Below are 16,326 nucleotides of genomic sequence, written 5' to 3'. Positions count from 1 at the left end.
CTTCTCCAACGCATGAAAGTGAAAAGTGAAAGTGAAGTCGCTCAGTCATGTCCGACTCTTAGCGACCCCATGGACTGCAGCCTACCAGGCTCCTCTGTCCATGGGATTTTCCAGGCAAGAGTACTGGAGTGGGGTGCCATTGCCTTCTCCGTTGAGCAACTTAACCAATTATAAACAAAATCCTGGCCACTACTTCACTAGAAAGTATCTAGAGGATAGTTTTGGTTTAAAAGAGAGAGAGAAAGAGAGAGGGGGTCTGGGAAAGGAAGATCCCCTATGATTTTACTTGAGTAGCACAGGTTTTAGGAGGAGCGCAAGTGCCATAGCTCATTGTTCTTGCCACTCCGCCCGCAGAGCGGTCTCGCGGTCGGAACTACATTTCCCAGTGGCCTTTGCGGCGAGGCCGGCCAAGCGGACTACAGTTCCCAGAGGCCCTGGAGGCGGTAAAGGAGGCGGGCGCTGTGCGAGGGAGGCTGGGCCCCGCTGCACTAGCGGGCGGCCCCTGCCGGGCGAGGCTAGCGGTCATTTTTGCTGTGGTGGCAGCGACGACGGGGGGAGACGGAGGGTCGGAAATGCGTGGTGGGCTGGGCCCGGCCTTGTGCAGGGTCCGGCAGGTGCTGGGCGGGACCTGGGACTTGGGAGCTCTAGGGTCCTGGGGAGCCTGGGCTCCGGGGTCTGGGGAGCCGGGGGCGCGGCGCGGGATCCGAGGCCCGTCGCCCCCGGGGGCAGGCTTCCTTCCTCGGGAGAAGGGGCTGACGGGGGCCCTGCGGTCCCCAGCGCAGGCGCTGTTCTCCGGCGGGTCGCGGGGGCGGGGGCTCCGGGCGGTCTCCTCGAGAGCTCTGCCTTTTCATTCCCTTTGGAAAAATCGCCTCCTGCGAGCCGTGGCTGTCTGGATAACCGTGTTTTGCCTTATTTCGTAGGTAATAGAATGTGTCCCTCCAGCTTGGCCTGAGGCGTCCGAGTCAACCGTGGAGGAAAATGAAGATGACATCCAGTTTGTGAGTATAAGTAGCAGCGGTATTTGGGTTTTTCCAAGTAAGAGATTGTGCGTGACGAGCCGCGATGTGATTACCCCTCACCTGTTCAGTCATCGTCCAGCAAACATGTGGACGTCTCATACCGACTGGACACTGCGGAGCAGGGCACAGGAGTAGGTATCAGAGTGGACACCGCGGAGCAGGGCACAGAGGTGGGTATCAGACTGGACACCGTGGAGCAGGGCGCAGGAGTGGGTATCAGACTGGACACCGCGGAGCAGGGCGGTGTGTCTGTAGGGTGGGGGCAGGTGCCCTGAAGACCTCACCCTATTACATCACAGTCCCGCAGGCCAGGTTCACAGTGAGGGGCCCTCATCACAGGAGCATCCTGTATCTTTCTGTGTTTATCCCCTTCTGACAGAGTTTTCTGTCAGAAGGCAATGGCACCCCACTCCAGTACTCTTGCCTGGAAAATCCCATGGACAGAGGAGCCTGGTAGGCTACAGTCCATGGGGCCGCTAAGAGTCGGACACGACTGAGCAACTTCACTTTCACTCTTCCCTTTCATGCACTGGAGAAGGAAATGGCAACCCACTCCAGTGTTCTTGCCTGGAGAATCCCAGGGACAGGGGAGCCTGGTGGGCTGCCGTCTGTGGGGCCGCATAGAGTCGGACACGACTGAAGCGAGTTAGCAGCAGACGGAGTTTTCAAGCATTAGTGAGTGAAGTGTTCAGAATCCTGCTCCCCGCTCCAGACCTATGGAATCAGGATTTGATGGTGGGGCTTGGGAACCTTAATGTTGGTGCAGGGGTATAGGAAGCTCTGAACATAGTTGGTAAAACATTGGTTGCAATAACCGAAGGAGGTGTTGTGATATATTTCAGGATAATTTCCATCCCAAACTGTTAAGTTTTATAAAGTCTCTGCTTAAAGTAGTATCTTAATTAGCTAGAAAATGTGTCTACTGTGAACTACTGTTTTTGAATATTATAGTTAGTTGCTGCTGCTGCTGCTGCTGCTAAGTTGCTTCAGTCGTGTCCAACTCTGTGCGACCCCATAGACGGTAGCCCACCAGGCTCCCCCGGCCCTGGGATTCTCCAGGCAAGAACACTGGAGTGGGTTGCCGTTTCCTTCTCCAATGCATGAAAGTGAAAAGTGAAAGTGAAGTCGCTCAGTCGCGTCCAACTCCTAGCGACCCCATGGACTGCAGCCCACAAGGCTCCTCTGTCCATGGGATTTTCCAGGCAAGAGTACTGGAGTTGGGTGCCATTGCCTTCTCCGATAGTTAGTTGAGGTTTGCTATTAAAAGTATAGTCTTTCTTTAACTGGGTTGCTGTTAACCCAGAAACCAACGTTTGTGTGTTTCTTAGTTACTGTCGGCTTAGAGCAGCCATGTGAATGACTTAGTTTTAAATCAAACAAAATTCCCTCCCTAAGGATTGTGGTAACTTTGTTTTTGTTGTTTTCTTAGGGTTATATAGAAATTCTTTACCAGATCATTTCTTTGACATTCTTCCCAAAAATCGTTCATATGATACTCTCTTTTTGACACTTGGAACTTTGAGGTACCAAGAACTATATGCTGACATCGCCTCCCCATGTGGTGAGGAATAAATGATGTAGCTGTGGAAATTGAAGAGCCATGATATCTGTTTTCATACTGAAAAACATTAGGAAAGAAGACTGCAGGGGTCATTAGGAAAAATAGTTTAGATTCTTTCTGTCTATGGTGTAAAGACAATGAATAGGATATGGTAACTTTGATGGTGTTTTGTGTACCTCTAGATAGGCGTAACATAAGTGTTTGTGATATATGTGCTTTACTTTGAGAAATACAGTAAAATTCTACAGAATTAATTTGGAAAAATAAATAGGTACAATTTTAGTGTCATACTCTGAGATTTAAACACATAATTATGTTATAAATTCTGACCGTTAATATATCAGCTTGTGTTCAGCTGAGGTTTAGAACTCAATTTAAATTTATTTTAAATATAGAGAATTTTTTGCATCTTTGCATCCAGAGGAGTGTATATCCAACCTGATAGAACCTCTTATAAATAGAAATAGCCTTGTTTACAAATAGAGGATTAAAAATTTGACAGCTCCATAAGAAGTGAATTATATGTTCTGAGTGGAATTACGATACGAGAAGAATCTAGTAAAAATATTCCTGTTGCATTTAAATGGTGCCACAGAAAAATTATAATTCAATACTATTTTAAGCTACATTCAGATCAGAATTTACTTTCCTTTCACCCCATCCTATGCTGGGTTCCATCGGGATGTGTTTATTACTATGTTTTTTATAGTACCATCCAGCAAAGATGAAATGCTACTGGGTACAACTCTCTGCTCTGTGTTCTCAGGTACAAAAAATTTTTGTGTTCTTTTTATATCTTTTATCAAGAAGAATGTTACTCCTTGATGTATTCTGGTTTAAGTTTCTTAGTTTTTTCATATAAATATAATTTTCCAGCCATCAGTTTGCATTATGGTATAGCATTCTCTCTGTATATTGTCATATATATAAACCCCAAACTAAACACAATCTTGTTTATTGATGCTTTTGAACTGTGGTGTTGGAGAAGACTCTTAAGAGTCCCTTGAACTGCAAGGAGATCCAACCAGTCCATCCTAAAGGAAGTCATTCCTGAATATTCATTGGAAGGACTGATGGTGAAGCTGAAACTCCTATATTTTGGCCACCTGATGTGAAAATCTGACTCCTTGGAAAAGATCCTGATGCTGGGAAAGATTGAAGGCAGGAGGAGAAGGGGACAACAGAGGATGAGATGGTTGGATAGCATCACTGACTCGATGGGCATGAGTTTGACCAAGCTCTGGGAGCTGGTGATGGACAGGGAAGCCTGGCGTGCTGCAGTCCATGGGGTCTCAAAGAGTCGGACATGACTGAGTGACTGAACTGAACTGAAACACAATATGCTGAGAGAAAGAATTGATGAAAATTGGGGAGTACAGAGAGCACCGGTATCTTTGGCATAATTTTTCTGAAGTCCAGTGTACTACAGAAGAGGCCACCAGCCGGCTCACTGTTCTCCTTGCCCTCACTCTACGTTAGTACTACATTACTGTCTGTCTGGATTGGTTATCTTGTTAGCTAATCATCCCCCATTTCATACTCTGCTAATCTTCCTGAAACATATCTCTAACGTGGTTCCCATCTCAACACTACTAACTTGATTCCTTTGCCTGTAGAATAAAATCTAGGTTTTGACTGGAGTATTTAAGGCCTTATTGATATTGAAGGCAGTATGTGTGTAAGGAAAGGATTGAGAAAATTTGATATTTGATTTTATAAGGATAAAGAGGATGAAGCCGAACTATCAAAGAACTCCATGATTTTGAGCTTAGAGATCTAAAAGATTTTGATAACCATCCCAGTTATAAAATACTGTACCATGATATCTGTATTTTTAACATTATCCTTGGACTGTTTTCGTATTTCCAAGGAGTACATGGCCTTTTCCGCTCTATGTATATTTAGGATCTTGTTGGGTTTTGTCATTTTGCATATTGGTCTTCTCTGAATCTTTACTTCTGCTGCTTCTGTTTCTGATTATTTTGTGCCACCTGTGAGGCCTCCTCTTCATAGGAATTCTTGCTAATTCCAACCAAAAAACCCCAGTGATTGTAAATGTACATGTGGTTTCAATGATTGTTCATGACTGGTAAGTTTGCTGACTTCTTTTTTAGGAGAGACCGTCAAGACCTGTTCTTGAATATGTTGATCTGATCTGTGGTGATGATAAAGAGCCTAGAACCTATTATAGTGATGTAAGTATGTTTGTGTTTCTTCAGTTCTGTCATTAAGTGCAGTATGTTCTGGACATGGCTTGAACTGGCTTGCAAGAATCGGTTGTTAAATTTGAACTGATTGTTAAACATAGATATTATTAAAACTTCAGGTATAACTCAGCCATAAAAAAGAATGAAGTAATGCCATTTGCATCAACATGGATAGACCTAGAGATTATCATACTAAGTGAAATAAGTCAGAAAGACAAGCACAAGACAAGTATGATATTAGTTACATATGGAATCTAAAATATGATACAAATGAACTTATTTACAAGACAGAAATAGACTTACAGAGATAGAAAACAAACTTAAAGTTACGAAAGGGAAAGAAGAGGGAGGGATGAATTAGGAGTTTGGAATTAGCAGATACAAACTTCTATATATAAAGAAGATAAACAACAAGGACCTATTGTGTGTTGTAATAACCTATAATGGAAAAGAATATATATAACTGAATCACTTTGCTGTAAGCCAGAAGCTAACACAACATTGTAAATCAACTGTACTTCAATTAAAAAGTTCAAGTGTATAAAAATTTAAAAGTAAATAGGTTATCATTACATTTAAGGTAATAGATGTGCAAACCTCTCCATAACCTAATGTCTGCACACTTGAGGTTATTTACACCTGTTGTACTATGTGGTAGAAACACTGTATAATGGTATGCTCCTGAAAGATGATGGGAGCATTTTCAGCGAGGTAGTTGACAAGCTGCAAAGCAGGGGTTGGATTATTATTTGTTGATTGTCTAAACTGAAGAAAGTGACAGATGAAATCTTAATATGGATTAAGCTTAAAAATGTGGTATGTCTCTAACTACTAGACTCTATTCTGTACAAAAAATTTAACTTTGTTCTTAATCATGTACATGAAAATATCAACCATTTTTCACATTAGAACTATCTTTACTTGTAAATAATATGAACAACTTTTATGTTGAATTGGGTGATAATCAAAAATTAAGTCAGATTTTGTGACATTATTATTGGCTATAGAATTTAAAAAACTGATAGTGGATTTTTCAAGAAATTACAGGTCATTGAAGTTATAGGCACAAACTGAAAATCAAGGTAAGTATTCTAGTTTAAATTTTATTTCTAGAATTATATTAAGAAATCATTAACAGAACTTTTTGCATTAACCCTAAAAGTGTTATCATAAATTTTACTTATATTTGTAAAATTATTTTTCAGATTTTGTTCCCTAAGATGCCAAAATGACAGGGTGATTTTTTGCATTTTTTAAATGTGAAGAAGGTGAAAACAGATACAGGAAGTAGCAATAGTAATAAGAACTATTGTGGGTTGTCTAAGTCAAAGGAATCGGATTTCAAATATGCTGAACAACCAGTGATTGAAGAAAAGCCATCATCTTCATCAAAGGAAAAAATGGATAATCTTGTGCTTCCAGATTGTTGGAATGAAAAACAAGTGGTTATGTTTACAGAACAGTACAAATGGCTTGAAATAAAAGAAGGTAAATTAGGTTGTAAGGATTGCTCAACAGTTCAGCATTTGGGATCAAAAGCAGAAGACCATGTCCACATGTCCAAGAAGTGGATTGCATGTTTGGTAACCCCTAATGGCAGTAATAAAACTACTGGACAAGCTTCTCTGTGGAAAAAAACTAAGGAGCATGATGTTTCTAAAGCCCATGGTAAAATTCAGGATTTGTTAAAGGAATCAATTAATGACTCAGTTTCTAATTTAATGCATAAGTAAAGTAATAAAAATATTGATGCTACTGTAAAAGTTTTGAAGACAGTTTATAGTTTAGGAAAACATAATAGACCTTTGTCTGCTATTGCAGAGGCAATAGAATTACAAGACAGAAATGGGATGAGAATAGCAGAGCATGTCACAGAAGAAATGAAGATGACAATATTTAAGGATATTATAGAAGAGAAGGCTAAAATCTGTGTTATAGTTGATGAGGCATCCACAGTTTCAAAGAAAAGGACCCCCGTGATTTATGTCCAGTGCACAGTATAGTCAGCTCCTGCACCAGTTATGTTGTTTGTTACTTTAAAGGAACTGGTGTCAGCTACAGCAGAATGTATCTTCAATACGTTATTGAGTACTTCAAATGATTGTGGCTTCACTAATGAATATTTGAAAGCAAATTTAATTGCATTTTGTCCTGATGGTGCTAATACAATGCTGGGTAGAAAGTCTGGAGTAGCCACAAAGTTGTTAGAAAATTTTCCTGAAGTTATTATTTGGAACTGTTTAAACCATCGATTGCATTTGTCACTTGATGATTCAATATCTGAAATAAAACCAGTGAATCATTTAAAAATATTTCTCGATAAAAGTTGTTCCAATTATCATCTACCTCATAAAAATCAAAACAAGCTTTTAGGGAATGTACCTAAAGATCTTGAAATTTAAATCATTAAAATTGGCCAGGTAAAGGTACCAAAGTAGGCAGCTTGTAGTCTACAACCTGCTACTGCTGTGTGGCATGCATACCCTGTATATATCTGCATTTCTCTCATTTGCATTCTGGTTTGGCAAAGAGGTTAGCTAACATTAATTTCTTGTAAGACTTTGCTTTAATGATTGACATTCTTGAAGAATTTTGACTACTTCTAACTGCACTACAGTCAAGCTCAACTGACATTCAGAAAGCACAAAAATTGATCAAGTGCACAATAAAAACCTTGGAAAATTTAAAAATTGGTACTGGAAAGCATGAATCTCAAATCAAAGGTTTGATTAAATCATAAATTTAAAGATATTCCATTTAATAAAAATAATAAATTTAATGCCCTTCCTAGGAACATGTTATTAGAAAATATAATTCAACACCTGAACTTATGTCTTTTATCTAACAGAAAGCACGATGAAAGTATTTTTAATTATTTTGATTTGCTAGAACCTTCTACATGGCCTTATGAAGAAACAACTTCACCATGGATAACTGATGAAAAAAAATTATTTGTGTGAAATTTTAAAATTTAAAATTGATTTGAATGATTTTGGGAATTTGTAAATAATGTAAAGTCAAACAATGTTTCAATTCCTAAAACCATACCAAAAGCTAATAGTTAGCACCATTGTAGTCAGTAGTGCTGAAGTAGTGCTGAAGCTGAGAGGTTTCAATTTAATGACCATAATTTTTACAAGGGTGAGAAACAGTTTAACTATAGGTCATATATCTGATTTAATGCCAATAAATTTGTTAGAAAAAGAGTTAGCTGGTTGGGATGCAACTGCCTTTGTAAAATCATGGTCAAACTGCAACCACAGGTTAGCTATAGATAGGAGAGTCAGGCAAAAGTCAACAAAAGCCTATGAGAATCAGCGGGCTCTCTGGAACTTACAGTGAAGGGTGTTGTGTTGGAATTCCCTTGTGGTCCAGTGGTTAGGACTCGGTGCTTTCACTGCTGTGGCCTTGGTTCAATCCCTGGTAGGGAAACTAAGATCCTGCAAGCTGGTCAGAAATAGGATTGTGTATGATTTATTATCTGTAAGTTGTGTGTTCTGCACACCTTATATACACATAATTTTTATTTTGAAAGTCAGTTGTTAAACTTTTATCAGTATATTGCTGTTTAAAGACAGTCTTCAAAGAGATAAAGTTGATTGATTTTAGGAGCAATGGGTTTTTAGACATTGGCCCATGTCTGCTAGAGTAGGCAGAATATGTATTTCATGGACTCTATAAGAACATCCAATGATTCCACTTTTGCTTTGTTTTAGTAAGGCTATAAAAGAGTAGTATAACCCAGATTACTTCTAAGCCCTGAAAGTTATAGCAAATAAAAGAGAAATAGAATAAAAACTACAATCCTTGTGGCTTTTGTCTTATTTCCTTATCTGGGTTATCAGATATGGTAACCACTAGCAACATATGCCTATTAACATTTGAAATCAGTAGGACTAAGGAAGCAAATATTTAATTTTAATTAAATATAAAGAAAATAGTGTAAATTATTTTATTGAACTCAACTTACTTGTTTTTTAAAAACTATATTTTAAGTTTGTTATCTTGCTTAAGGTGTGGTTGTTGGAGTGTGCCAAGTCTAGTATTACATATAAACATCACTGAGTTAGTGTCAGTGGGTGTATTCAGTGTAAATTATTTTTTCCTTTGAATCGATGTAACAGTGTGTTTATCTGAATATTTTAGGTTGACAAAAGGAATCATAGTGATTCCTTTTGAAAATCAGAATTGGTGGTTAAAATAAGATGCTTAATTATTTTTCTATTTTATACATGAATATGAACAATTTTTAGTTTAAAATGAGGGCATACTGAAAAAGAACAAGTAGAGCTGCAGAAGCTGGTACTGCACCTAGGACAGTAAACAGAAGGACTGGAGGAAGGTGTGTGGCATCATCACAGTGAATGATGATTGCAGTTTGTTACAGCAGAGAAAAACAAGCTATAATCTAACAAAAAATAAGACAGTAAAGTCGACAATATTGAGACAGTTCCAGCAAATGCATAATGAATGAATGAATGAAGTTACCTTTCAAAGGTCAAAAAAGAATTGAAATTTAGGCACCTGAAATCTCAGTGAAATATCCAACAAAATTTTTTAAAGGATTGAGTATGTTAAATCTGGCCAGATATGAAACAGCTTGAATTCTTGCATGAAAAATAACTAGCTTTACGTAGATAGATAGTAATATTAATTATTTCAGTTACAGAAATTGTTAGAAATTTATGAGTTAAAGCCTAAAAATATCTTTTGAAAAAAAATACAGTCTTTCGTTGTCACCAAACATTGCTTGTGGAATACAGAAATTTATAACAGTATTAAAGATTAATTGATTCAAAAGCTGAAAAATTACAAGTCCTTTTCTTTAGCTTTAGATGAGTTATGTAACAGAAGAGTTGCTCTCCTAGGAACACTTGGAGTACCTTTTGTCTCATGAGACTTAAAAGCTTATGAAGTAATAACTTCAGTTCATGGCCTGAGAAATCAAATGTGTATAGCTATATTTTAATTAATTATCAAAAGAGTTTCAGCTAGATGAGAAAAAAAAAAACTTTTTGTCACAATAACTGGTGTTCCAGTTAGGTTAGGTCAATGTCAGATTTCACTGGAATTTTTAAATGAGTCTAGTGTTTCCCTTATTTCTTTGTTCCACTGTTTGATACAGTTTGAAAGTATTTGGGCTCTGTTTTCTGAAATGGTTTCTCTGAGAGATGTCATGAGTACAGTTGTTAAGTGTTAAGTGCTATGAATCAATGTCAGCTTATAGGAGGATTGCTGAACAAACTAAAAGACAGTAAATTTCGTGATCTCTGCCACTTGGTTGTGGAGAAGGCAATGGCACCCCACTCCGGTACTCTTGCTTGGAAAATCCCATGGATGGAGGAGCCTGGTAGGCTGCGGTCCATGGGGTCGCTAAGAGTCGGACACGACTGAGCGACTTCACTTTCACTTTTCACTTTCATGCACTGGAGAAGGAAATGGCAACCCACTCCAATGTTCTTGCCTGGAGAATCCCAGGGACGGCGGAGCCCGGTGGGCTGCCGTCTACGGGGTCGCACAGAGTCGGACACGACTGAAATGACTTAGCAGCAGCCACTTGGTTGAATTGTGAAAGAACTTACTATACCATTATCACTAGTTCAAGATTTTCCTGCAACAACAGGAATGCTAGCCAAATACTTAATTAGTAATTAGAGAAAATGGTAGTTTTGTCCCCAGTATTACATAGCATATGAATGATCTAAATTTGAAACTCCAAATATGGGAAAAGGCCCATTTGTGCTACCTAGACAAGTACTAGAATTTATTTTGAAATTGAAACTTTAAAAATCAGGTAACCTTACACATATTTCTAATATGAATCAGTATGTGTCAAATTTTAACTTTGACTGTTATGTGAATTTACTATAAAAACTATAAGAAAAAAATTTTTAATGTTATTTTTTGATCAATTTAGAGTTGCTTTTCAATTTACCCAGTAACACTGAATTCAGTATTAATGATACTGAATTGACATGAGATTTATTAAATTTACTTAATTTGTACAAATGTAGTTTCCAAACTGATGTGCTTTTGCTCCGAAGGCAAATCAATTCTTTTAAAAATGATGAACAGGATTTTTTCAGTGTGGATTTAAAAAATATTAAGTCTCCTCGTGTCATTCTTGCTCCTTCCAATCCATCCTCCATAATAACTCAGGAATGACCATGCTGAAATACACATTTATTCTTAAACTTTTATTGGTCAAGAAGATATAACAGAAAACCTAACTTAAATCACTTGAATGGACTTATTTTGAATAACAAATCTGAAGAGGGCTGCAGGCTCCGCTTGAGTTGCTTGATGGTGTCATTACTATGTTATCTGGGATGCTTTTGGCCTTTCTTTTAAGGTTACAGATGGCTGCCACAGTTTTGTACATGCTGGATTTAAGGCAAGAAAGCCAGGCTGAAACAAACCCTGGATATCAGAAAATTAAGAGCTTTGCCAGAAGCCTTTTCAAATGGGTTTATATTTCACTGGCCAGAAGTGTATGAATGTGGCCATCCTTCATCGCAGTTGAGGCTTAGAATGTGAGCTTTTACATTTCCTACCTTCAGTAATAAAGGTAGGCAAGGCAGGGAGGAATGTGGTTTACCATTTTTCTCCCCTGCTGAAAATCCTTTTCTAGTTCCCTACTGTCTTCAATCTTTCTGCTTCCCTTATAAGAGTTCATTTTTTTGTCTCCCCGCCCCCCCACCCCCCGCCCAGCTAGGTAGTGAGTTTCTTGGAAAGAGTTGGACGTTGGTTATTAGTAAAGTCTATCACGTAATAATAGAATCTCAGTAAACGTTTGCTTAGTGTTGGGTGTTTCCTGTATGTTAATTCATTTTTATGAGTTGTTTACATCTCTAAATATTCCTATTTCCCAGTGAACTTTTAAGGGAAATAAGATACTCTTCAGCTTTAAATTTCAGATAATATAGTTTTTATGCCTTTCATGTTTACTTTGAAGAGAAATTGAGGTCTTAAAAATTAGTTGGAAATATTTCCTGTTTGTTTAATGTTGTAGAGATGTTCATGGCTTAGAATTTTCAACAAGATTTTTATATTTAGTATTTTTAATAGCAACTGATAATGTGGAAAACAAACAAAAACATCTTAGAACCACTGAGTTTTTGCCTCATATATCCCAGGCTTGGAACTGAAGAGCCAGTAACCTGGAAATACCAGTGGATGCAGACAGAAAAACCCTGCAGAAAGCCTGCTGTCTCTAGTCAAAGGATCAGGGAAGGGCAAGCTAGCAAGACAGAAACTGTGATTTTTTCTATACAGTAACCTCTCTGCTCCTGCCTACTACCACAGAGAACATAGCAGCTTCGTCCAAATCACCAAAGGCCAAGTGGGGAGCCTGGACTTCATCTTTGCCAGTTTATAATGAAGTACCACTGACCTGAATCCCACCTCACTGTGTTGATATCAGAGGAGGCCTAATGGAGAGTCATGACTTTTACCTTTGCTCAGCATTAAGCCTCTTCCTCAATTTCAGGTATTAACAGAAGATAACTAGGAAGCCTGGACTACTTCGCTACCTGGGAATAACTAGGCAACAAACAACATCCCCCTTTCTGCTCCTAAATTGGTGTCTGTGGAAAGTTAAAGATCTAAAGTCTCATAACATAATAACCAGTTGTATCTGTTTCAATAATAAAGTCACATGTCATTCCTAGAACCCAGAATATGTCGAGTGCAAAAAGACAATAGATACCAATGGAGTTGCCATAGATGCTAGAATTATCTGATACAGATTTTGAAGCGGTTGTCATTAAATGCTTCAATGGGCAGTTAAGAACATGCTTTTGAATTTGAAACAAAACATAGAATGTATCTGCACAAAAATAGGAAGTCTCAGAAATGGAAGATATAAAGAAGAACCAAATGGAAGTTTTAGTAATGAAAAGTATAATAACCAAAATAAAAACCCTGGATTGATTCAGGAGAAGAATGGATGGAAGAGAGGAAGGAATCTATGAATCTAAAAGTAAAACAATACAAGCTACACAAACTGAACAATAGAGAGGAAATAGACTTGGGGAAAAGACAATCCAGCTACAGGGACCTCTGGGGATGTAACAGAGTTTGGTATTCATGTCACCAGGGAACCAGAAGGAAAGGAGGAGGGCAAGGCTGGAAAAGGTTTTGAAGATACATTTTCTGAAAACTTCCCCCACTGAACAAAGACAAACCTCAATTCAAGAAGCCAAGTGAATTTAAAGAAGATAAATCCAAAGAGATCCATACCAACTGTATAGAGTCCAACTTTGGAAAACTAAAGATAAGTCTTGAAAGCTTTGAGGAAAGGCACCTTACGTAGAGAGGAAGATAATTTGAATAACAAAAGAGGCCAGAAGGAAGTGGCACAGTTTTCAAATACTGAAAGAACTGTCAATATAGACTATATGGTGAAAATATTCTTCAGGAATGAAGGAGAAACCAAAACATTTTCAAATGAAGGAAAACTAAGGAAATTTGTCATCTACAGACCAATGCTAAAATGAATGTTTAAAGGAAGTTCTGTAAACCATTAAAGGAGAATCTTGGAACATCTGAAAGAAAGAAAATACAGTAAGTAAAAAATAAGAGTAAGCATAAAGCAATATTGTGTTACTTAAATGTGGACTTAATTTGTTGTGAGTATATGTTGGAAGCACTGGAAAACCACTAAAAATTTTAAAAAATATAATTGATATGCTAAGAGACAAGATAAAATAAGATCATATAAAATGCTCAAGTAAAACCAGAGAAGGCAGATAAAGAGTGGAAAACAAAAACAAAAGAAGGAAAAAAGAACAAGGTAACAGATGTAGTATATGTTAATCCGTCTATACCAATAGTCATTTTATTTATTTGTTAAAGTTTTTATTTGTTTGGCCATGCCTCACAGCTTTTGGGATCCTAGTTCTTCAACTAGGGATCGAACCTGGGTTCCCTGCTGTGGAAGTGTAGAGTCCTAACCACTGTACCATCAGGGAATTGCCCCGGTAGTCACTTTCTAAATGTGAATGGTCAAAATATGCTAATTAAAAGATTATCAAGTAGATTAAAAAAGTAAGATCTAACTATATGTTGTCTACAGAAATATTTAGGTATAAATCTAACAAAATATGTGTAAGGTCTATATGAGGAAAACTTAAAATTCTGAAAAAGGGAATCAAGATCTAAGTAAATGGAGAGATATTCCAGGTTCATGGATAGCAATACTCAATATTGTTAAGATATCAATAGCAACTGCTATTCAGATGTGCAGCGCAACTCCAATTCTCCTTCTTTTCCTTACAGCCTATCTCCTCATACTCCCTAGGGCTCTTGTAATCTTCTTTGTCTCTGATATTCTAGAATTGGATGAAAATGTGCCTGTTGTTTATCTTTTTAAATTTATTGTGCTGGGTACATGATGGACCCTTTCAATCTGGATACTTATATCCCTGAATTCTGGGAAATTTTATTTTATTACTTTTTATACAAATACTTGACTCTCCGCCTTAGGCCTCGGAGTGAGAGACTCTTCAGGCCCAGATTAACAGGGTGATGCGCAGAGCTAGGACCCTGTAGCTCCTTTTCCCAGTCTTCAGTCACTCGCTCAGGCACGCCGAGGGCAGTCTCCGTGGGGTCCTGCTGGCAGCCAAGATGGCTGCCCCCACGGTGAAGGCTAACCCAGGTGAGGTGGAGCCGCTATGGCCCTGAGTACCAGGATCCCCAGACTGACAAGGAATATTACCGCAAACCCTTGGCCCAGCTGACTGAGGAGGAGACGTATGAGCGGGAGCTCAGGAAGACTCAGGTTATCAAAGCTGCCCCAGCCACGAAAACAAGCTCTGTATTTGAAGACCCAGTGATCAGTAAATTCACCAACATGATGATGAAAGGAGGAAACAAAATACTGGCCAGATCCCTCATGACACAGACCCTGGAAGCTGTGAAAAGGAAGCAGTTTGAGAGTACCATGCTGCTTCTGCAGAGGAACAGGCAACCATCGAACGCAACCCTTACACCATCTTCCATCAAGCACTGAAAAACTGTGAGCCTGTGATTGGGCTGGTACCCATACTCAAGGGGGGCCATTTCTACCAGGTCCCCGTGCCATTGGCTGACCGGCGTCGCCGATTCCTGGCCATGAAGTGGATGATCACTGAGTGCAGGGAGAAGAAGCCCCGGCGGATGCTGATGCCAGAGAAGCTGTCTCAGGAGCTGCTGGAGGCTTTCTACAACCGGGGCCCTGTGATCAAGAGAAAGCATGACATGCACAAGATGGCCGAGGCCAACCGCGCGCTGGCCCACTACCGCTGGTGGTAGAGTGTGGGCCGAGGGTCCGGGAAGACAGGCGCATACTCTGCTGCCAGAAGCAGTGTGAGCCACTGCCACATTGCAGAACACCTGTGGGTTAAGGGTACAGTTCCCTCTTAAGGGCAGGCGGGCCTCCTAACAAGGACGGAGCCACACGTTTACTGCCTGTTAGTCCTTTCTTCGGAGAAGGCAATGGCACCCCACTCCAGTACTCTTGCCTGGAAAATCCCATGGACGGAGGAGCCTGGTAGGCTACAGTCCATGGGGTCGCTAAGAGTCGGACACGACTGAGCGACTTCACTTTCACTTTTCCCTTTCATGCACTGGAGAAGGAAATGGCAACCCACTCCAGTATTCTTGCCTGGAGAATCCCAGGGGCGGGGGAGCCTGGTGGGCTGCCGTCTATGGGGTCGCACAGAGTCAGACACGACTGAAGCTACTTAGCAGCAGCAGCAGCATACAAATACTACGTAATATTCTCCCACCCTTCCTTCATTTTATGTCTTTCTGGAATTCCAGTTAACCTGGAAGTCCAGTTACCATGGACTGAATCTTGTTGTCTTTAATCTTTTCTCTGCAGTTTTTTGTGTGTGTCTCCCAACCATTTCTTTTTCCATTTCTGGGACATTTCCTTGCCAATATAACTTCCAGACATCTATTGAATATTTAATTTCAAGTGTCAAAATTCTAATTTCTGAGACTTGTTTCTTGTTCTCTTGTTTCTGTTTCAATAAAATACAGTGTTTATTTCTGGATGCCTTCTAGAAAAAAATTTTTTAATATTATTTTCTGGGTAGTATCATTTTCTGGGTAGTATCTGTTTTAGTCAGTGTGTTAGTCACTCAGTCATGTCCAACTCTTTGCAACCCCATGGGCTGTAGCTCACCAGGCTCCTCTGTCCGTGGAATTCTCCAGGCAACAATACTGGAGTGGGTAGCCATTCCCTTCTCCAGGGGATCTTCCTGACCCAGGAATCAAACCTGGGTCTCCTGCATTGCAGGCAGATTCTTTACCATCTGAGCTACCAGGGAAGCCCCATTTTCAGACAAGATCCCCCCTCTTTTTTTTTTTTCTATCTTAGATTTACTTTTCCTCTCAAGGGTCTTAGTATTTGATCCTTGGATGTTTTTACATATCTAAATGTTGAGTCCCTTGGTAGAAAGCTATCTGTGTGGGGGATTATCCTGATTATCCTCAGTCTGAGACTGAGTCCTTTGGTTGGTACTGACTTGTTCTCCAGAAGATCATGTGGTTT

General features: G+C 39.5%; 1 protein-coding gene and 1 pseudogene across 1 annotated transcript; both read left to right on the top strand.

The window, feature by feature from the left end:
* The first annotated feature begins 530 nt into the window (after positions 1 to 530).
* KIAA1586 (KIAA1586 ortholog) lies at positions 531 to 8,591 on the top strand. The gene is given in 10 exon segments (XM_081519739.1): positions 531 to 614; positions 921 to 1,002; positions 1,843 to 1,844; positions 4,695 to 4,775; positions 5,993 to 7,274; positions 7,277 to 7,523; positions 7,525 to 7,740; positions 7,742 to 7,779; positions 7,782 to 7,842; positions 7,844 to 8,591. Coding segments are annotated over 10 exon segments (2,337 nt in total). The 5' UTR covers positions 531 to 572; the 3' UTR covers positions 8,130 to 8,591.
* Positions 8,592 to 14,315: 5,724 nt separating this feature from the next.
* LOC145519000 (small ribosomal subunit protein uS7m pseudogene) lies at positions 14,316 to 15,180 on the top strand (annotated as a pseudogene).
* The last annotated feature ends 1,146 nt before the right edge of the window (positions 15,181 to 16,326 follow it).

This window comes from Giraffa tippelskirchi, chromosome 8 (genome assembly GCF_054371585.1).
Source record: "Giraffa tippelskirchi isolate mGirTip1 chromosome 8, T2T-mGirTip1v1.2.pri, whole genome shotgun sequence".
Lineage (NCBI taxonomy): Eukaryota > Metazoa > Chordata > Mammalia > Artiodactyla > Giraffidae > Giraffa > Giraffa tippelskirchi.
This window is presented reverse-complemented; position numbering and strand designations above follow the sequence as displayed.